This window comes from Diabrotica undecimpunctata, chromosome 6, assembly GCF_040954645.1.
Source record: "Diabrotica undecimpunctata isolate CICGRU chromosome 6, icDiaUnde3, whole genome shotgun sequence".
Lineage (NCBI taxonomy): Eukaryota > Metazoa > Arthropoda > Insecta > Coleoptera > Chrysomelidae > Diabrotica > Diabrotica undecimpunctata.
This window is the reverse complement of record NC_092808.1, coordinates 5,002,505-5,025,384: the sequence shown is the minus strand read 5'-3', so window position 1 is coordinate 5,025,384 and position 22,880 is coordinate 5,002,505. Positions and strand designations below refer to the sequence as shown.

The window sequence follows — 22,880 nt, the reverse complement described above, 5'->3', positions numbered from 1 at the left end:
TAGAAACAGCTGACATGAAAACACTTTAAAAAATTAATGATAAAACACTATGGGACATAGCTTGAAGTACAAAAGTACTGGCTAAGAAATGGAAGAGTAGAATTGAACGATCATAAAAGCCGAATGACAACAAATAGAGTAGTAAAGATGGCAAGAGACGGTTCCCCAATAGGAAGACGATCAGTACGAAGACTATGAAAACGATCGAACGACAACTTACTGGAGGCGCATTGAAAAACAGACAGAGTCCTGTCTACATAAAAAGAAGAAAAAGCAGAAGAAAACTTTAGAGAGAAAGCTTGTATAGTATATGTTCTGTCGTTAGAAAAACAAATTTTAAACAGTTTTTTTGCCTTATATGTATATAAACGAAAATTATATTTATTGTAATTTAAATTAGAAGTCTTACTTTTTTATCTTTCTAAAAGAAACCTAACGTCTTTACTTTCTAGATTTAAAAAATTATTAATTTTGATTGAATTATTACGAATCACTTAAATACCTTTACAACGTTTTAACAAATATAATATTAGGCACGCTTCGAATCTACAATTGTTTGTCTAAAACTAAACATTACCTTACAAATATCGTCGTAACTATGAATAAAAATAAAACATTGCTTACACTAATGCTTCTGCTAGAAGAACTGCTTATAATTTCTGTAAAGAAAAACAAAAGTTAGTACCTGAATCTTTACTGTTCGATTTATTTACACTATTTATTTACTACTTATACAATTGCTATACAATATGGCGTAGAATTAATCAAAAAACTATAACTCTTGTTCTCCTATTTCCCAGTTTATGTCTTTTCTATAAAGTAGAAGATTCCACTGCAAGATCACTACGTTCCTAACATAGTTATTCAAACTCACAATTTTATCCAGATAACTTTTAAAATTAGCAGAATCTATCTATATAAAAGGATATGATGACAAGTCACACCATTTGTCCAGTAAACTAACGACGCCATCTCGTAAAAAAATCTGAACTACCACCATTTGACATTTCAATCATATTTTGTTCTTGAAACGATTACTGTATTAATTACATATTAATATAATTAATAAATAATGTTATTAATATTTTTAAGGTACGATTTAATACAAAATAATTTAAAATTTGATGTTAGTTTAGATTTAAAATTCTAGCGTTATTTAGGAAAGAAATAAATCTGAAGAGATAAATTGACAGATAAAATAAATTAAAATTATCTGACATGTAAAATATAAAATATTTATCTGCCAAATAAAGTACTGAATAAAAACTTATCTGGAAAATAAATTATGTTCATTGTATTTCGTTATTATGTTGTAGGTTATCGCGAAATCAAAAATATAACCTAAATATTGTTGTTAGAGACATGGATATTAGAAGATTTAATGAAATCGGAGAGTATGATCAGTATGATGTGTAATGTTTATAAAATTAAAGCGAGAATATAATATTTCATGCAGAATTGAACATTTTAATTTTTTTAACAATAAAGACTTTTTAAAAGGTTAAGATTAAGTAAACCGACAGCGATCTATATTCTGAGAAAATATTGTAAATAGTTGTTAATAAATGATTATAAAAGTAGGTGTATACATATTTTCATTTTCTTAGTTTAGGGATTCAATATTTTCATAGTCTTGATAATTAAGAAATGGATTATATAACCTTTTTTAAAAGATATTAGTGCTATTGATTCAATACTAGAAGTATCGCATTCCAAAATTAAAAATATGCACATATTACCTTCTTTTTCTTAGAGTTCCGTTTCTCTACGGAGGTTAGCAATTATAAGGGCTATTTTTATTTTTGAACTTGCTGCTCTAAACAAATCAATCGATCTGCATTGATACCAATTATTTAGATTCCACGAGTTCTGCCTTCGGCCAACAGATCTTTTTCCTTGAATCTTTACCTACTTTATGAGCCTCAAAATTTTATATTTTGGTCCCCTCATCACTTGGCCTAGGTATTCCAGTTTTCTGGTTTGTATAGTGGTGATTAGTTCTGTTTCTTTACCAACCCTCTCCAGTACTTCTTTATTTGTAATGCTATCAGTCCATGATATTTTTAATACTCTGCGGTGTAACCAGAGTTCAAAAACCTCGATTATTTTTAAATTGCATTTTTTTAATGTCCAAGTCTCAGCTTCATAAGCTCCATATAATAATATTGAATATATATAACAGCGAATGGTACATAGTCTGATCTCCAAATTTAGATTTTTGCACGTTAGGAGTGGCTTTATTCGTATAAATGCTGATCTGGCAATATCTATTCGCCTGTTTATTTCTGCAGTATGATCATTAGTTTTATTGATAAAAGTTCCCAAGTACTGATATTTTTCTACTTGTTCTATCACGTTACCATTGATTGTCAATAGGTGATGTATATTTTGTAGTATTTTTGTAATTAGCATGTACTTCGTTTTTTTAGCGTTTATAGTAATTCCCATCTCAGAACTATTCATACTTAAGCTTTCGATAAGATGTTGTAGGTCTTCTATACTCGTTGCTATGATCACAGTGTCATCTGCATATCGTAAGTTGTTAATTAATTTTTCGTTAACGGTAACTGTAGCTTCGATATTATTAAGCGTGTTTTGGAAAATTTCTTCAGAATATAAGTTAAACAAAAGTGGTGATAAAACACATCCCTGTCTAACTCCTCTACAGATCTTCATTTCTTCTGAGTGTTGCCCATCAATTTAAACTATGGCACTTTGGTTCCAATATAATGTTTGCACTATATTTATGATTTTACTGTCAATGCGCTTGTTCATAAGTATTAATATTAGTTTTTCATGTCTTACTTTATCGAAAGCTTTTCCGTAGTCAACAAAGCACAAAGTGTAGATCAACGTTTACATCCCGACATCGCTGAGTCAATATGTTGATGGCAAATAGTCCTTCTCGAGTACCCATTCCATTTCGGAACCCAAACTGCGTCTCGCTAATGTCCTCCTCTAGCCTTTCGTATATTCTCTTATGTATTACTTTCAGCAGTACTTTTAAAGTATGACTTATAAGACTTAGTCTTCGATAATCAGAGCACTCTTTTGCTGCTTGTTTTTTAGGGATGGTTATCAATGCTGATTTCAGCCACTCTTGTAGTATTATTCCCGTATCGTACACCGTGTTGAATAAATCTGCCAATACTTACAAGTTATCCTCTTCCACTAGTTCTAACAGTTCTACTGGTATTTCATCTAATCGAGCTGCCTTATTGTCTTTAGAGTTTTTGATAGCATATTTGATTTCATCTTGAAAAGTGGAATTTACCGATAAAATTTTGGTATGGTGTGCAATCTCAGAAGCTGGTGTTTCACAGCCGTTTGTTGGAAGCTCTCAATGCTGACAATTATTACGTTGACTGGTGTCTTACAAAGCTTGTTTAATTAATAAATACTGATCACTTTATTAATGAAATTATATTTTGGACCAATTTAGCGTCATGCCATTACGCCAGGAGAACAACAGGTTGGTTAACTGCTCAAAATATAAATTTTGTTCCCAATCGCGACAACCCTCCAAATGTACCTCAATCAAGGCCTATAAAAGAGTTTTGGGCTGTTTTGAGTCAAGTGGTGTATAATAATGGCTGGGAAGCCCAAAATTAAGATCAGCTAAGCCGAAGAATTTTGCAAAAATTTCGTGAGGTCGACTTAGAAACGGTCCAAAGGCTTATTGCACATGCAAGACCAAATTTAAGTGCCATCGAAGATCACAGACCTCTTTCTGTTCTATAAAAATACATTACAAACCTTAAATATGTAAACTTAATTTAATGTTTTTAGGTAATAAAATAAACTTAATTTACAATTAGAAAATACATATTTACTTTTTCCGAAAACTTTAGGGACATGCGTTAATGCGCATTTTGACGAGCTGTCGTACTGCTAGACGCGGCCATTTCTAAAATTACTTGGCAAGTACCGTTTGTACATTTAAAATACTTGATTTGTACAATTAAAATACTTGATTTTAATTTTAAATGAAAAGGGTTTTCCTAATTTGTGGTGTCATCTATAGAGCAATACTGATAGTTTTCAAAGGATAAGTTAGTATGTTGTTGCTGTAAGGCCTTCAATTTTTTAAAAACAATTGATTTTTTAAGTATAATGTTGAAGTTAAAAAATAAATTTTCCTTACCTATAACTTGATCTGTATGACTCTGTGAAGACGTAGATCCTAACACTGAAGCCAACAGCGGCGAATCTTCCTTAAAAAATACCTCCATCGTTTTATTCCATATCGAATAGAACGATACTTTACATTTTATCTTTAGTAATCCCCTCGCGAAATGTGATTTGGTGGTTGTGATTTCGAGTTTGGATATCGATACTTTTTGTTGAGCAGTTCTGTTGAACTCTGTTTTTGTTGGCAAAACTTGAGCAGTTAGATGATCAGGTTTTATCTGAAACAAACAATTTCTCTGTAAACGAAAAATGTTAATTAAACATCTCAGTGATAAACTATAGATACAAAAATAAAAAACAAAGTAAAATATCAGGGAATTATAAAAAAAAATTAAAAGTTCAGACTAATTTAATTGAACATTGTTGATCACGTGATGGAAAATTTACATGAATTTTACTAGCCGTGTCCGGTTTTTCATATTAAAGTCATTTGACAGACCATCAATTGTCGATGAGAGCATGGCGCAGTCAGTGAAAATGATTATCATCGAAGCGAAATAACCAAAACAAAACTAGTGAATAAATTCAAGCGCTCCAGTAATTCAAGCGATAATTTCGAGTGCACATTTTGTGCACTCGTTATCAACCGACGTATAAATAATTCAAACGGCAACACGCACACACAGAACTTGATTGCTGATAAGGACAATGCTAGTTTATAAAATCAGTTATTGGTTTCCGCCAAAACAATCGCTCTCGGTAGCTGGCAAAATAAAACACGACGCCCGGCACCACGATGCCTCGGTCGGCGCTAAATTTGCCTCCCTCTCGATGTGACACACTTTCGGGTTTTATGTGGAATTATTAGTCTCTACCTCATTTTCCAAACCATATTCCAATTTGGCAGATACCCATCCAGCGGTGCTGTTTGCACCTTATACGTTATTAAAACTGTAAACATCAGATAATTAAAATTAATTTTAGTAAACAAAATTGTTATATTTATTGACAGTACTTCACTAGTGGTTAAAATAATTTTTAGGCCAGGCGGATGTGCGAAAAACGTTTACATTTGGATGTGAAAAGTGGCTTCCTGATTTCTGCAGAAAAAGTTATGTGATAAGTAACTTTAATAATACTAATTCACTTATCCTTCCTCATAAATAGGTCGGTAATAATAATAAAAAAATTAAAATATTTAAAAATTATTAAAAACATCGTTTTTTTTTCATTCGTTTTCATTCATAATTTTGGAGCAAAGTCGCTATGAAATTAAACAACGATAATTGCATTTCCTATAAGATACTACTGCGCTAAAATACTACTATTAAATGTGCGCAAGCTAGTATAAATATGGACTTTTTCTATGATATTAATAATGATCCTGATTTTTTGACAGTATTTCTTACCGAAACTTATAACTTAATATTAAAGCATTTTACACTAAAAAATTACGAACGCGGTATTTAATGTTGTGAGCGAGGTGATTGGAGGGCTTAAACGCGGCAATCGCGTAGCAATTTCTTTTTGCGACTTGTACAAAGCTTTTGAATGCGTTTCACATGACATTTTGCTAAACAAACTAAATTACTATGGAATCAGAGGTATTCCTCTTAAGTTCTTATCTATGTGGCAGAGACAGACACCAGGCGGTAGTGTCTAAAGGTCATCTCTCCGATTTTCTATCCGTAAAATATGGAGTCCCACAAGGTTCGGTCTTAGAACTTCTTTTGTTTTTTATTTATGTCAACGATTTGCCTAAATTCATATCTTTGTACAAATACATACAATTCGCAGATGATACGACATTAGTCATATCAGGGAAAAATAATGATGATTTAAAAATATCTCAAGAGTAAGTTTCTACTGAATCTAGCACATGGTTTGCTGAAAACAAACTAAAACTTAACTCTGATAAAACGCAAAATTTGGTTATATCTGCAATTAATTTATACAATGATCCAGATAACAAAGAGACTGTTGAACTATTGGGAATAACCATAGATAATCAACTGAACTGGTCGGCTCATATCTCACAACTTAAGAAAAAGCTATTAAGTTCATTATTTGTTATTCGCCAATTAGCAAGGGTTGTCAACTTTGGAACATTAAAAATGACATATTTTTCTTTATTTTACTCTCACCTAAATTATGGTGTAATTATATGGGACAATTCAATAAACGCACTTCAAATTGTTAGAATGCAAAGAAAGCTATTAGGATTTTAGCAGGGGTTAATTATCTAGACAGAGTTTCCCAAACTTATCTAAACCGCGACCCCTTTTTGCTAAAAAATTTGTTCGCGACCCCCCAATTTCTTCCCACTTATTTATTCAATATTATTTGACAGAAATAGCGTGCCTAATTTACAATTATCTGATGGTTTCTCAAATTTAATTTTACTTTACTGTTTAAGTTTAAATCAAATACAATTATTTTATTTTAATACAATTATTTTAATGATTGCAATCTGTCCCACTAGTAATTAGTAGTAGGTACTTCTGCCAGAATAGCATTTACAATAAAAATAAATAATAAGAAGTCGACTGCACATTGTACACCGCGACATATTAGCTTGTGTCTACATCGCAAAACTCTTCCATGATAATCGCGAAAGCGCTCGCTACTAGATGGCACTCTGGAACGTTCTCGTAGCCTCGTTTTGGCTTTATATAAGCGGCGATGCGCAACGAAACCTCAGTTCGAATCCAAACAGCCTATGGTGGCGAACGCGGTGTTGAGTAATGAGTAAATATTTTACGACTTACGTATTCCCGTTTACGTATTTACGTCTACGATAAATTATAAATTGTGGATAAGTTTTTAAAAAGAAGTCTAGAACCATCTACGTCTGAAAGTGGCAGTAGCAGCAATAAAAAGAAAAACAGATTCTACATTGATGAATATCTTAAATATGGTTTTAACGTTATTTCCAATAAACCACAATGTGTTATTTGTGGACAAGTCTTGTCAAAAGACAGCATGAAGCCATCAAAGTTACTTCGACATTTAAATAGCAAACATCCAGATAAAAAAGACAAGCCCGTAGAATTCTTTGAAAGAAAGCTGAACGTTCTTCACAAACAGCAAGACAGTTTTCCCTTGGCAACCACTACTAATGAAAAAGCATTATTAGCAAGTTATAAAGTTGCTTATCGTGTTGCCAAAACTAGTAATCCGCACACAATTGCTGAAAATCTGATTTTTCCGGCAGCTGTTGAAATGGTATATATAATGTGTGGGGAAAGAGAGGCTGCAAAATTAAATACAATACCTCTGTCAAATAATACTATCCAAAGAAGAATTAGTGATATGGCAGAAGATATTCAAGAGTAAGTTGTGGAAAATCTTAATAAATGCACGTACTTCTCTCTTCAAATGGACGAATCCACAGATATATCTAACTGTGCCTAATTCATTACGTTTGTAAGATATGATACAAATAATGGCATTCAAGAAGATATTTTATTTTGTTCCCCATTGGAGACCAATACCACTGGAAAATGTTTACTCGACACTTTTGTGAAACGTACAAGTAAATATGATATTGACTGGGGTAAATGTATTGCTATATGCACAGATGGCACTAAAGCTATGACAGGACATAAATCTGGTCTTGTCGTCAAATTACAAGAAATAATGCCTATTGCCAAATGGAGACATTGTTTTTTACATCAAGAAGCTCTTGCGTCCAAAGCTTTACCTCCTGAAATGGACTGTGTTGTGAAAACCATCATTAAAGTTGTAAATTCCATTAAAGGAAAAGCTTTGCAGACCCGTATTTTTAGAAAAATTTTGCGAAGACATGGGTGCTTTATTTGAAAATCTTCTCTATCACACCGACGTAAGGTGGCTTTCAAGGGGCAACGTCTTAAAAAGAGTATTTCACTTAAGAGCAGAGCTTTTAATGTATTTGAAAGATGAGAAGTCCCCATATGAAAATCAATTTTCCGATCCTATTTGGCTTCTGAAACTAGGTTTCCTTGCTGATATTTTCGAGCAATTAAATATTTTGAACAGTAATTTACAAGGTCGCGACATTAATATAATTACAGCCACAGATAAAATTAAGGCGTTTCTAAGAAAAATCGATTTATGGTCGACCTCACTTGGCAAAAAACAACTCGATTCATTCCAGTGCCTTCAGGAAATTATAAAAAATGTATCCAATTACAGTGCTACAAAATTTGAACAAGTTTTTGCTGACATGCATGTTACTTTGCTCAATTTAAAACAACAGCTCTGTAATTATTTCCCGAAGAAATTCAAAACAGTTACGACAGTTGCAGATGGATACTAAATCCGTTTTTAGCCGATTTCTTTCAGCATGTTAAAATACCAATAAACATGAAAGAAAAACTTATTGAAATATCAAGTGGTGGAATGTTGAAGCTCCAATTTTTTTCCCAGAACTCGGACCAATTTTGGACCGAAAAGATGCAGGAATACCCCCAGTTGGCGAGTGAAGCTGTAAAATGTTTGGTTCCATTTGTAACATCATATTTGTGTGAGTTAAGTTTCTCGTCTATAACTGCCATTAAAACAAGAGTTAGAAATCGTCTCGTACTTAAAAATGATATAATTGTGTGTGTCTCAAATACACAGCCTAGATTTGAAAGATTTGTTTCACAGAAACAGGCGCATAGCTCTCATTAAGATTATAATATTTGACTTTGTTTTACTCTTTTATTTTTACGGACTTTAATATTTAGTTTTATATTTCGTCTGATAATTAATTGTTAATTTCTATTTACGGCGTTGTTAAAATAGTAATACATGATCTAACAAGGTGGTGCTTTTGTCTGATTTTGGAAATTTTCGGCGACCCCCCTAGTACCTCATGGCGACCCCCCAGGGGGTCGCGACCCCCACTTTGGGAAACACTGATCTAGAACATTGCCGACATTTCTTTATCAAATTCAAAATTATGCCGCTACCTACTCTATTGATATTTCAAGTTCTAACTAAAATTCACAGAAAACGGGCCCATTTAATAAAGCAGTCTGATATTCACGTTCACGTTTACAATACGCGAAACTGTCACTAACTATGAACAAATCGCTGTAGATTACGTCTTTCAGATAAAAATTGCCTTATTATTTATAGCTCTTACAATATTTTACCAAAAACTATAAAACAGCTAAGATGTAGTAGATTCGATAAAATTATAAAGAAATATCTTCAGAAACATTGTTTTTACTGCTTAGAAAAATATATGACTCATTGCAAAATATCCACTAAACTGCTTATCGTCACTTTGCCATAAATATTTTACTGGTTAATATGTGTTCTTGTTTGTATATATATAAGTTACGTTTTTATTCCTTTTTTATATACTATGTTTTTTTTTAACTTCTTCTTTTTCTTCAAGTGCCATCTTCGTTCCGAAGGTTGGCGATCATCAGGGCTATATGTATTTTCGAAACTGCTGACCGAAACAATTCGTTGTTGCTACAGCTATACCATTCCCGTAGATTATTTAGATAGGAGTTTCGTCTTCTTCCTATGGACCTTTTTCCTGCTATTTTCCCTTGCATAATTATTCGAAGCAGTTCATATCTTTCGCCTCTTGTAATGTGTCCCAAGTATTGCAGTTTTCGTTTTTTGGTCGTAAATATGACTTCCTTTTCTTTATTTATTATTCTTAAGACCTCGACATTTGTGACTCTCGGTCCATGATATTCTCAGGATTCGGCGATTTTTTGGTATCAATCTTTTTCAACGTCCATGACTCCATTCCGTAGAACAGCACAGAAAGTACGTAACATCTCAGGCGAAGTTTCATTTCAAGGCTCAAATCTCTTCCGCAGAACACTCTCTTCATTTTAGTGATTATGGATCTGGCTTTTTCTATTCTTATTTTGATTTCTGCTGAGCTATCGTTGTCTTCATTTATAAAAGTGCCTAAATATTTGTATTTGCCAACTCGATCGATAATTTCATTGTGTAATTCATATAAATTTTGGACATTTTGTGTTGATTTCGATATTACCATAAATTTAGTTTTCTTTATGTTCAAAGATAGTCCATATTCTTCGCTGTAGTCTGCTATCTTATTCACCAATGTCTGTAGCTCTTCAAGTGTTTCTGCGATCAAAACGGTGTCGTCGGCAAATCTCAGATTGTTTAATCTAACACCATTTATTTTAATACATACGGATTGCTCAGAGAGTGTTCTATTCATTACGTCTTCGGAATAGAGATTAAACAGGGTTGGTGACAGTATACACCCTTGTCTCACACCTCGCTTTATTTCAATTTCTTCAGTGGTATTATTCTCTACTCTCACTACGGCTTTCTGATTGTAGTACATATTTGCTATTAGTCGGATGTCTCATTTATCTAAATTCTTTTCTGTCAGGAGTCTGATTAGGTGATCATGCCGCACTTTATCAAAGGCCTTGTTGTAATCTATGAAACACATGAATACATCTTGATTTATGTCAAGACATCTTTGAGACATAACGTTCAGTGCAAACAATGCCTCTCTTATTCCAAGTCCATTTCGACATCCAAACTGGGTATTATTGATGTCCATTTCCAGTTTTCTGTGTACTCTAGAGTGTATAATTTTCAGGAATATTTTCAGTACATGGCTCATCAGACTGATTGTATGGTAATCACTACATTGTTTGGCATTTATCTTTTTTGGTATAATAACAAAGATGGATGAAAGCCATTCTTGTGGTATTTTTCCTGATGTATAAATGCTATTGAAAAGTTCAACTAAAATGTGAATCGAGTCTTTTCTATTAGTTTAAGAATTTCCGTTGGTATTTCATCTGGACCTGAGGCTTTACCATTTTTCATTCTTTTTAGTGCGTACATTACTTCCTCTTCCGTTATTTCTGGACCTCCGTCTCCTTGTATGTTACTTAGCTCAGATTGTTGTTTATCATCTGCAAAGAGTTCCAATATTCAATATAGTTTTTCCATGTCTTCAACTGTTCTTCTAGTTCTGTTATTATGTTTCCGTTGACAGTATACAGGGTATTTGGCTGTTTACGTTTTTGTGTACCTGCAAGTTCTTTCACTTTTTTATGTACATTAAAAATATCATGTTTTGCCTGCAATTGCTCTATTTCTTCACAATTTCTTTTATAAAAATCTTCTTTTGCTATTCTGATTTCTATTTTGATTTCTTTCTGTATTTGTTTATACCTTTGTTCGTTTTTTCCTTTCATTATTCTCCGATTGTCCATGAGAAGAAGGATCTTATCAGTCATCCACCTTTGCTTTATTTTTGGTTTTTCTTTAGTCAGAATTTTCTTCGCAGGACCTGTTATCGCCATTTTTTACGTTTTGCCATTTTTTATCTATGTTGTTAGTTGGCTGAGATGTTTCTTTTTCATGAAGTATTTTTAAATTATTATTAATACATTTTTGCAGTTTCTCCTTTACCTCCAGGTTACATAAATGACTGACGTCTATCTGATTTGCTCTTCTTTTCTGCTCCAATCTTTTTAGTTTAATACTCATATTTTTGGACTTGCTACAATACAAATACACAATATTTGTATTTGTTATGTAGTTAAATAAATAACTCTGACTCTACTGGTTAAAAAGTTCTAATTTATTACGCATGCTGCAAAATAGTGGTAAATACAAAAAGTGAGGAAAACAAGCTTATTTTTATTCAATATTTTTCAACCATTAAATTAAAAAAAACACAGTTGTTTAAGATACAATAGGGTTTTTCTTGCTAATTTCTTTAAGATTCCTACTGTAATTAGGTCATACCACGGAAACTTTTTGAGGTTTAATTTAGTGTGAATATTATTATGAATTTCGTTCAATGTAAATTTTTTTAGATGAGTTTCACACGTTTTTATTATTTCTTGGGTCACTTTTATGTGATTTCAGTCTGCCTATTAGATTTCTGGATGTGTGTCCGATGTATGATTTATTACAATTTTCGCATGATATTTTATAAACTACATTTGAGCGTTCCATACTACTAATAGGTAGTTTTCCCACCAAAATATAAAGTAAAAAATAAAGACAACCAAACTATCGGCTGACAAGAAGTGCCGCAAAGCTTTATACATTGCAGTCATGGCCGTACAATAAACTTTATCATAATAACTTTATAATGACATTATTTAAAATAAACATAAAGATGCTAAAGAATTATTAGAAACACAAAAATAAAATGTAAGTGATAATTAGCGGTTTAATGAACTTTTTAGAAAATCATTAGTTATAATTGGTGTACTAATGATTTTCAACAATCAATTAAAGCATGCCGCTTTTAAGAAGAAGAAGAATTCTATGATACAAATGAACTGCGTACACAATACTAAATATAAAAACAACTTTTAATATAATCAAAATAAAAGGAAATCTGTAAAAATTAACTCAGTTGAGACTCATGGAAAACTATTCCTAAAAAAACACCTACCTACATCAAAAGATTTCTGCAACATTTTAGGACCATAAAAATCCTTTAATATTCAATAAGGAAATATTTTACGTGGAAGTTACGGTCCAAATGACATTTAGTATCTTGAAAGTATCGTGCGGGTTTTTACAAGGATTTTTATCTCGTTTCGAACAGTCTCGGTGGTGACGATAGCGAGGATCCTGCTGTATTCCCGTCTTTTAGTTTATAGCTGTTTGAAGATGCTTATTCCACATCAGGGTTTATGACACAGAATTTAATATGGCGCTAGTTATCTAAATTAAAGATTTCGAACAATGTGGGTCAATATGATAAAAAGGAAAAATATAGAAACATATTGGAAAGGCATTCGGTAGAAATGTTATCAAGAATAAGCTGATTTGAAGATAAGTAATATGAAATTTTAGGTTCCATATTTTCTTTTACTTATATACATATCTAAAACTTTTAAACTAGTATGTACAAAAGTGTTGTAAAAATATTGAATGCTTTTAATCTGTATTTACAGATGAAGATCATAGACAAATTCCGGGTTAGATCTACCAATTTTTTCATTTTGAGTGTCTAACAATAAAACACTGAAAATTTCATTTTTAATACTTCCATAACATTTATTATCACTACAGTTGTCTCGGCAGATTGGATTTTTCAAGTGATCACTTGAGAAAGGGACTCTGTCGAAACAGTTGCAGTGATAATAAATTATGTATATATATATATATATATATATATATATATATATATATATATATATATATATATATATATATATATATATATAACGAGTTTATTACAGCTGCCGCCGTTTCTCGCAACCTAGCTTCCAACGCTTGCGATAGTTTCAGTCATCTACTTGTAGACCCCTATCTTCCACTGCACCTTTTACTTCTTGTCTCCACGATCTTCTTGGTCTTCCCTTTTCCCTGCGGTTGGTGGGGATCCACTGTAACATTCTCTTTGGCCATCGTTGATCATTCATCCTTTCTACATGGCCATACCATTTCAGCATTTTGCATTCTATAGTTTCCAGGACGTCAATGTCTATGCTCATACGCTCTCTGATTTCAGTATTCCTTACTCTATCTCTTCTAGTGAGTTGGCAACATCTTCTCCAATAATTCATTTCCATTGCTTTTATTTTGGATGCGTCAGTTTTATTTATTACCCAAAGCTCTGAACCATATATAGCAATGCTTTCTATGATACTTTTGTATATCCTAATTTTTGTGTTTCGGGTGATGTGGTTATTCCAAAGTATACTATTCAGTTGACGTATTGCTGAATTTCCTTGACCAATTTTAGTAGCTATTTCTTTTGTATTCCGACCATTGTTTGTAATATTTACACCGAGATATTTATAGCTATCAGTATTTTGAATTTGTTTGCTTCCTAGTTCTAAGTGCTTTCCTTCACCTCCTACTACTACGTACTCTGTTTTTGATGGATTAATTGATAAGCCCCACTTAGTATATTCTTCATCTATTTTTCGTAACATGTAGTGGATATCATCTTGATCTTCTGCAAGTATTACTTGGTCATCAGCAAAATGCAAGCTGTACAGTGTATGGTCTCCAATTTTAACACCCATAGGTTCACATTTTCTTTTCCAAATACCCAAAACCCCCTCCAAATAAATCTTAAAGAGTGTAAGTACAATGCAGCAGCCTTGGCGAAGTCCTTTGGTCACTTTTATCTTTTTTGTCACTTTTTGTCCAATCTTTATTACACTCGTCATATCATCGTACAACTACCTTACAGCATTAATGTAAATCGGTGGAATATTCTTGTCTTCTAGCACCTGCCATAGCTTGGCTAATGGGGTAAATAAATTATGTAAGACTGCTAAAATACTTATATTACAACCAAGTAATCTCTAACCAAATTGAATATAGTCCTACTGAAAAACTACCCATTAGACGTGGGGTGCAACAGGGTTGTGTTTTGCCTCCAGTCTATACTATGAACAAATCTTTAGTGAGGCTTTGGATGATTGACAAGAGGAGGTAAGACTAGGCGGAGAAACAACTAACAATATCAAATACGCTGACGATACAGAACCCCTAAACTATTTTAAATACCTTGGCAGCTGGTTAAATGTAATTGTGACTCTGATGAAGAGATAATAACCAGGATCGAAATATCAAGTAAGGCTTTTATAGCCTAAAAACCAGGTTTATAGAACAGAAAGTTGTCGATGCATAGTCGCCAAGAATGTCCTGAAATTGTATGTGTGGTCTATACTATTATATAGCACAGTGAGAAATTTCGAGGAAAAAAATCGCTTTCAGTAAAAGCTAGTATTAAAAGTGATAAGAGTATGTAAGGTTACTTACAATTCGAAACCATAGACGTATTAATTAATATATATTAATATTTGCGACGTTGTTAAAGTTAATAATGATTCTGCTAACTGAGGACTGATAAGAACTGGATTGTTTAGCGGTTAAAGCGGATCTAGTTCCTTTTGCGGTCCTTAGAAGCAGATATGATGCACACGGACAGTGATAATTATGCAAGACAAGAATAGAAACGATAAATGGTCATCTTTACCCTTTCTGCAGAGCAAAAAAACTGCCAGAACCCCAAGCAAAAGAAAACTAGGGGAAGAAGATTTAAAGGATGAAGACGACGTTATGAGTATGTTCAAGAAAATGATGGGAGAATTAAAAGAAATCGGGAATGAAATTAAGGAATATAGAGAAAAGATAATAGCATTGAAAAAAGAAATTATAAAGATAAAGCAAGAATTGCAAGAATCAATAAGTAAATTAACCCAGGTTGAAAACAAAGTAGAGAGAATTGAAAAACAGATGAGAAGAAATAACATAGTAATTACGGGTCTGTCTACCAATAGTCGCAACGGATGACACACTATTAAAAAATAACGTAAAAGATTTTATACAAAAGCACCTAAAAGAGGATGTTGAAATAGAATCTGCAATAAAGCTAAGAAACAATATATATTATGTCTGGTACAAATAAAGGATTATTGAAAATTGATAAAACTCAGATTTCTTACTCGAGAAAAAATCTTTATCAACGATGACCTGACCGAAAAGAAAAGACACATGAGCCAGGAAATTGTACATAGAGGCAAGGAATTAAGAGCTGAAGGTAAAAACGTGAAGAGTACATAGATAGAGTACAAAAAACTAACTGTGGATTGTATAAAATGGGAATGGGCCGGAAATGGTACTTTCAAACGAGAAGCTTCTATAAACATGCACCCAAAAAAATTGCATATAGCAGTGGAAAAAGAAAAAGAAAAAGAAGACCCATTATGCTGACGGACCCTAGCTATGAACAGGAAAATGAGTTTGAACATAAACGGCGAAACAAAAAATAAGAATTCGTACATATTGCGACATGGAATGTAAGAGGAGTATACGAGTAGGGAGAATTAGTTAACCCGATAGAAGAAATATATAAAATACACATCATATCAATACAAGAAACACATTTGATTGGAAATAACATTGAAAAGATTAGTCCATACACGTTTTATATAAGTGGAGGCGAAAATAGGAATTTTAGAATAAGTTTTCTGGTACATGAAGACGTGGATGATTTGTAACAAAATCTTCCAGAATTTATACAATTAGAATTAAAGGAAAAGAGAACATGATATAGCTGATAAATATACACGCTCCAACAGAAAAAAAGGAGAAGAAGTAAATGATGATTTTATGAAGAATTAGACATTTTCTGAAGAAATGCCTAGACAAGATATTAAAATTATTATAGGCGACGCCAATGCAAAGGTGGGAAGAGAAGATATATATATATAAAAACATGTGCGAAAGCAGACATATAAATATAAATGATAATGACCAAAGAGTGATTACATTCGCAACTGAAAACCGGATGAAAATAATGAATACGCATTTCAGGAGAAAGAATATATATAAAGGAACGTCAAGAGAAATTCAGGGATCAAATGAAACTAATCAATTAGACCACATCTTAATACAAGACAAGTTCTCCAATGTAAAAATAAATGTGAAAACGTGCAGAAAGGCTGACGTAGACTCAGATTATTTTTTGGTTAGAATTAAGATGAGAGAAGCAATAATTAAAAAGCATAAACGGAAAATAAAAGTGGAACCTTCATTTAATTTTGAAAAATTGCGAAAATTCGAGGTAATGCAGAATTATCAAAAGGATATACAAGAAACCTACGCCTAACAAGACAGTGCTACTGTGAGTAATATACAACAAAAGTTCTTAAAAATGGCAAACACTATAAAGGAAGCAACGTCGAAGAACATATCAAGTTTGCGATCGCAAAAACCAGACTACCTAGAAAGGTATAATCTTAAAGGCGCGGAAAAGAAAGTATATAAATGATAGAGTAAAGCGTATTTAAAAAAAAATACAAGGAAAACTGTAAAAAAGAGCTGCTATTTAGTAACACTGGCGGAGTGATTAAAAAAATTATAATTTTGCTAAACCCCAAATAGTAGTAGAAGAAATACCAAAGCCCACAAGAGAAGAAATTGACGGAATAATAAAAAATCAAAATGAAAAATCAAAAAGCCCCGGGGATAGCGGCATTGTGGCATAGAACTTAAAATATAAAGGAAAGGCTTTAAAAAAATGCCCCGAGAATGGAACAAGTCCATTATAATTCCTATACACAAAATGGGGGATAAAACTGATTGCGCAAAATATAGAGGAATATCTTTGGTAGAGGTAATATACAAAATTCTTGCCATATTAATTCAAAAACGATTAAAAATATGTATGACGAAGAAAATAGAAGAATACTAGGGAGGATTTTTGATATGATCATTTTCTATAAATTCAACATTTCGGCATAAATATTTTTTTTGATTACAAAGCCACCTACGATACAATAGACAGAAACAATTTAATAGAAACGCTAAAAGAATTCCAAGTGCCAGAAAAAATAGTAAGATTGGTAAAAATAAGTCTCAGAAGAATTCGAAGTGAAAAATGGTGTTCGCCAAGGAGATCCGTTGCGTATCTTGCTATTCAATATAGATCTAGAAATAATTGTAAAGGTAAGTGGGATAAATAAGTCCGGCATTCTATAATACAAAGAGCACCAATGCTTAGCGTATGCTGATGATGTTGTGGTTCTCATTGCAAGAAATGGAAAAACACTGGCAAGTATAGCAAATATACTGATTCAGCAAAGCTCTAAAATGGGACTGAAAGTTAATATTAATAAATCCAAGTACATGGAAATCTCTAGAAAAAAAAGGAATAAACTCCTTTCAATTGGAGGTAGAGGATGGATTATTTCTAGAATTCGAGAAGGTAGATAAATATATGTATTTCGGTACCCTTATTCATCAGACATGTAAGGAAGAAACAGAAATCAACCTGAGACTGACCAAGAGCAGCAGATGTTCTGCGATCATAAACAAAATATTTATTTTTTTTTCAATGTTCTTTTAATGGCATAGACATTATTCATTCCGCCAGTTGCAATAGGTTCTCTAATCAGACAAATACACAATCTTATCTCCAATTCAAAATTAATAATTAAAAAAAAAAAAGAAGCGATAAGGGAGAATACGGGGTCACTTTCTTCTCGTCTAGAAAGGCCAAAGATATATCTCGTAACACAAAAATAAGGGTAAACAAAATTATAATTATATTCACAATGCCATATGCTGTACATATTATACCCACAATGCTAAATACAATATATAGCTATATTTTTTTTAATAACTTTTACACCACTATAAAACTACTGGAAAAACTGAAAGCTGAAACTTCTTAAGCCTGTGGTACGATCCGAGCTAAGAGAAAAGATCTTCCTAAAAACCTGTTAAAAGAAGATAAACTTGCTAGAGGTGACTTTGACTACCGTATTTCTAATACAGGTATTTCCTTTTTTAAGTGGAAGGATAATCGCATAGTCACCACTGCTTCTAACTTTCACGGGAGTGAATCAACCACATTGAAACAAAAACAACGTGATGGCAAAAATATTAACATCCCATCACCCTAAATATAAAAGATTATAACGAATCTATGGGTGGTGTAGATCATCAAGACCAACGTGGCAATGTTACGGTTTGGACAGAAGATATAATAAATTGTGGCATCGACTTTTTTTGGCATGCCTAGAAATAAACTTAAACTGTAAATAGTTTCGTTATACTTAGCTAAAACAGTATTAGAGCCACTTCCAAAAGTTTGTTGGAATTTCGTAGAGACCTTACTAGTAGCCTCTGTTTGCTTCCAGCCATAGAACAAACACGGCTCCGGGACGAAAAAACGAGGCATAATTTTAGGGATTCTTCGGAAATAACGTTGTCCAATAAAAAAATTCTCTGGCCAAAATCTTTTGATCGAGTGAGAAGAGGTTTGTAAACCGATGTCAATTTGCTCTTTATGTAAAGTTTTTCTATGTATTAATCAAAATAAGAACTGTTTCATAAAATATTATCAGATAAATAATTCAAAAAAATATAGTTACTATAATACGCCTTAATATTTTTTCCACTCTGAATTTATCCCAGCGGTAATTTTCAGTACCATATTCTTTCAGTAACAACACAACCGTTGGCGATCACCATTGCGAAGGCTTCTCGATCTTCTGCAATATGGAATAATTGTCCTGCATTTGATATCTGAGTCCATTCACGCGTCTTTTTTAACCAAGAAAGTAGTTTTCTTCCTACACCTCTACAGCCCTCTATTTTGCCTTTGAGGATCAGTTTTAATATTTTATATTGACTTTCCCTACTATATGTTCCAGATAAGACACTTTTCGATGTTTAACAGTCTTTAGCAGTTCTCTATCTTTGTTGACACTTCTTAGTATCTCTTCATTAGTTTTCCTTGCTGTCCAAGGTATCTTCAGCATTCGTATATGAACCCACATTTCCAATGCTTTAATTTTGTTCATGATCGATACTTTTAGCGTCCACATTTCCGCACTATACAAAAGTACGGACCAAACATAGCACTTAACTTTGTCTTAGTTATCATCAATAACATAAATTATGAAAATTAAATTGTTTAAAATTTATTAAAAAATGTTTATAGGATCTTCTTTCATTAAAAAAGTATTATAATAATAATAATAATAATAATAATAACATACACCAAAATATATCGTTACCTAAAATATATCGTCAAAGACCCTCAGGTCAAAAATGACAAATGCCGATATGGGTGTCAAGCTCAGGAAACCATCCAACATCTTACCGGGGGCTGTCAAGCGTTTGCTGCAACTGAATATAAGGAACGGCACGACTCAGTAGGAAAGATCATTCATCAAGAGATAGCTATCAAACTGGGACTTCTTCAAACAAACCATCTTCCATATTATCAATACGTTCCTGAGAGTATACTTGAGAATGACAACTACAAGCTATACTGGGACCGCACTGTGCTCACAGATCAAACAGTGGCACATAATAGACCGGATCTCATACTTGTTAATAAACTAAAGAGACAAACAACATTAATTGATGTGGCGATACCAAACAACAATAATCTTCGTGTTAAACAGAACGAAAAAATCGCCAAATACAGGGATCTGGAAATTCAAATACGAAGACAGTGGAGAATGGAAAGTACCCAGACAATACCTATTATTCTCTCTACTACTGGAGTCATTCCAAAAAACCTCCTAGAAAACATAAAAAAGCTAGGTCTGAATGAACATCTCTACAAGACCATCCAGAAAGCTGTACTACTCTCAACGTCCAGATGTGTACGAAAATTTCTGGGAGATACTCCAGCATACCAAGTCACCTAGGGCTCGATAACACGGAAAGAGTCCCACCAGAGCTCAATCCTTTTGATACCGTAGGTATCTGGGATGAGTGAATTTTCCCCTTAGAGGGAGTGTGAGCCGTATGGCTAAATCTGGACATACACCAAAAAAAGAAAAAGAAACCTTTTTACTGCCTTCATTGACTACAAGAAGGCTTTTGATTCAGTGCCGCATGAATGGCTTATAGATATATTGAAAATATATAAAGTCGATGATAATCTCGTGACCTTTTTGAAGCGTATAATGGCAGAGTGGAAGACTAAAATTCACCTTTAAATACCGGGTGAAATTAATATCGAAACTGAAGATATCCCTATTAACCGGGGGCTTTTCCAGGGGGACTCGTTGAGTCCACTTTGGTTTTGCCTAGCAATGAACCCACTATCTCAGCTGCTGAACTCTACTGACTCAGGTTTTAGCATCAAAAATAACAACACTGTTGTAGCGAAGCTTAATCATCTGTTGTATATGGATGATTTAAAATTAATGGCTTCCACTCGAAACCACCTAGATGAGATGCTAAAAACTGTAGAAAATTTCTCAAATGATATCAGTATGAATTTTGGACTAGACAAGGGCCGTATACTAAACATAGTCAGAGGAAAGGTTCAGCCCGGAGGTTTCGATATGCAAGATGGCCAAAACATCGAGGCAATGGGTGAAAATGATATGTACAAATATCTCGGAGTAAAACAAGCGCGGAAAATTGACCATAAACAAATGAAAACTGAACTAACTTCGGAGTTCGTGCGAAGAGTAAGACAACTAAATCGGTCATATCTTAACAGTAAAAATTTGTTTAAGGCATTAAATACGTACGCCTGTTCCGCGCTGAGCTACTCATTTGGTATTATAAAGTGGTTAAAAACGGATATAGAGGGTCTTCAGCGGAAAGTAAGAACACTTCTCACAAAGGCGCAAAAACATCATCCACGTAGTGCAGTAGAGAGAACAACATTACCGCGGTATCAAGGGGGAAGAGGACTTATGGATATAGGTGAGCAATTGGATAAACAAATTGCTAATTTAAGAACTTATTTTTAGGTACAGGCTGAGACATCTACTTTACATCGAGCAATTTGCGCAGTAGATGATACGACGCCGCTTAAACTGAGGGAACAAGAAATGCGCATAAACCACCTGACTAAGCAAGACAAAATGCGCGCCTGGATGAGTAAAGCTCTGCATGGGCGACATCTTAATGAGATCAGCCAAGAATATGTCGACAATACAGCGTCGAACTTTTGGTTGACATCAGGAAAGATGTTTCCCGAGACTGAGGGTTTCCTACTTGCCATTCAGGATCAGGTTATTCCAACTAAAAATTACCTGAAATATATTGTTAAAGATCCTCAAGTCCAAAATGACAAATGCCGATATGGATGCCAAGCCCAAGAAACCATCCAACATCTTACCGGTGGCTGCCAGGCATTTGTCGGTACTGATTATAAAGAATGTCATGACTCAGTAGGAAAGATTATCCACCAAGAACTAGCTGACAAACTGGGACTTCTCCAAACCGACCATCTTCCTTATTATCAATACGTCCCTGATAGAATGCTTGAAAATGACAACTTCAAGCTATACTGGGACCGCACTGTGCTTACAGACCAACCAGTGGCCCATAATAGACCCGATCTCATACTAGTTAATAAAATTACTAGGCAAACAACACTTATTGATGAGGGGATACCCAAGACCAATAATTTACGTGTTAAATACAACGAAAAGATCGCCAAGTACAGAGATCTAGAAATACAAATCAGGAGACAATGGGAATGGAAAGTACCCAGACGATACCTATTATTCTTTCTACCACTGGAGTCGTCCCGAAGAGCCTCCTAGAAAACATAAAAAAGCTGGGTCTAAATGAACATCTATGTAAGATTATGCAGAAAGCTGTGTTACTTTCGACGTCCAGATGCGTATGAAAATTTTTGGGAGATACACCGACATACCAAGTCACCTAGGACTCGATAACATGGAAAGAGTTCCACCAGAGCTACCTACCTTTTGATATCGTAGGTATCTGGGATGAGTGAATTTTCCCCTTAGAGGGAGTGTGAGCCGTATGGCTAAAACTATAATAATAATAAATTGCCTTTATTTAGTCTGTAAAAATTTAAAAACAAGAGATACATGAGGCGAAGTCTAGCTAGAGCTACTCCACTTAACCTCAAGTTTTATGATCAAGTATCTTTATGATCTCAATATCTGGGATATAAGGATGGTTCCAGTTACTGGTACTTACCTCTGGGACTGAAAGGGTTAAGAGACATATTTTACCAGTAATAATGAAATTCGAGTTTAAAATTAAAATGTAATAAAAAGTTCTGAAAACTTCAAGACTTTCAATATCGTATTCACCATATTTATACATTAAAATAATACTTTTCTGTTTCTCCAAGATGTAACATGTATTTTAATGTCTAAAAGTAACGTTTACGTATAAATATTTACTCGACATCTCTTTAAAAGAGCAAATAAAATAAAGCGATATGCATAGAGAGATAAATTTAATTTTGAAGTTTTATTTCAGTTGAAAAATTTATGGATTCCTAGAAAAAGAAGCTCCAAAGAACACAC

General features: G+C 33.4%; 1 protein-coding gene across 3 annotated transcripts in view; it reads right to left on the bottom strand.

The window, feature by feature from the left end:
• Nucleotides 1–408: 408 nt before the first annotated feature.
• The window catches only part of LOC140443034 (uncharacterized), a 189,103-nt gene continuing 166,631 nt past the window's right edge, over nucleotides 409–22,880 (bottom strand). For all 3 annotated transcript variants that reach the window (XM_072534066.1, XM_072534068.1, XM_072534067.1), the window contains exons 6-7: nucleotides 4,145–4,409; nucleotides 409–659 (exon numbers count right to left, since the gene is read on the bottom strand). In XM_072534066.1, coding sequence (XP_072390167.1) covers nucleotides 574–659; nucleotides 4,145–4,409 — 351 coding nt within the window. In that variant the 3' untranslated portion in view covers nucleotides 409–573. The remainder of the gene's footprint in view (nucleotides 660–4,144; nucleotides 4,410–22,880) is intronic.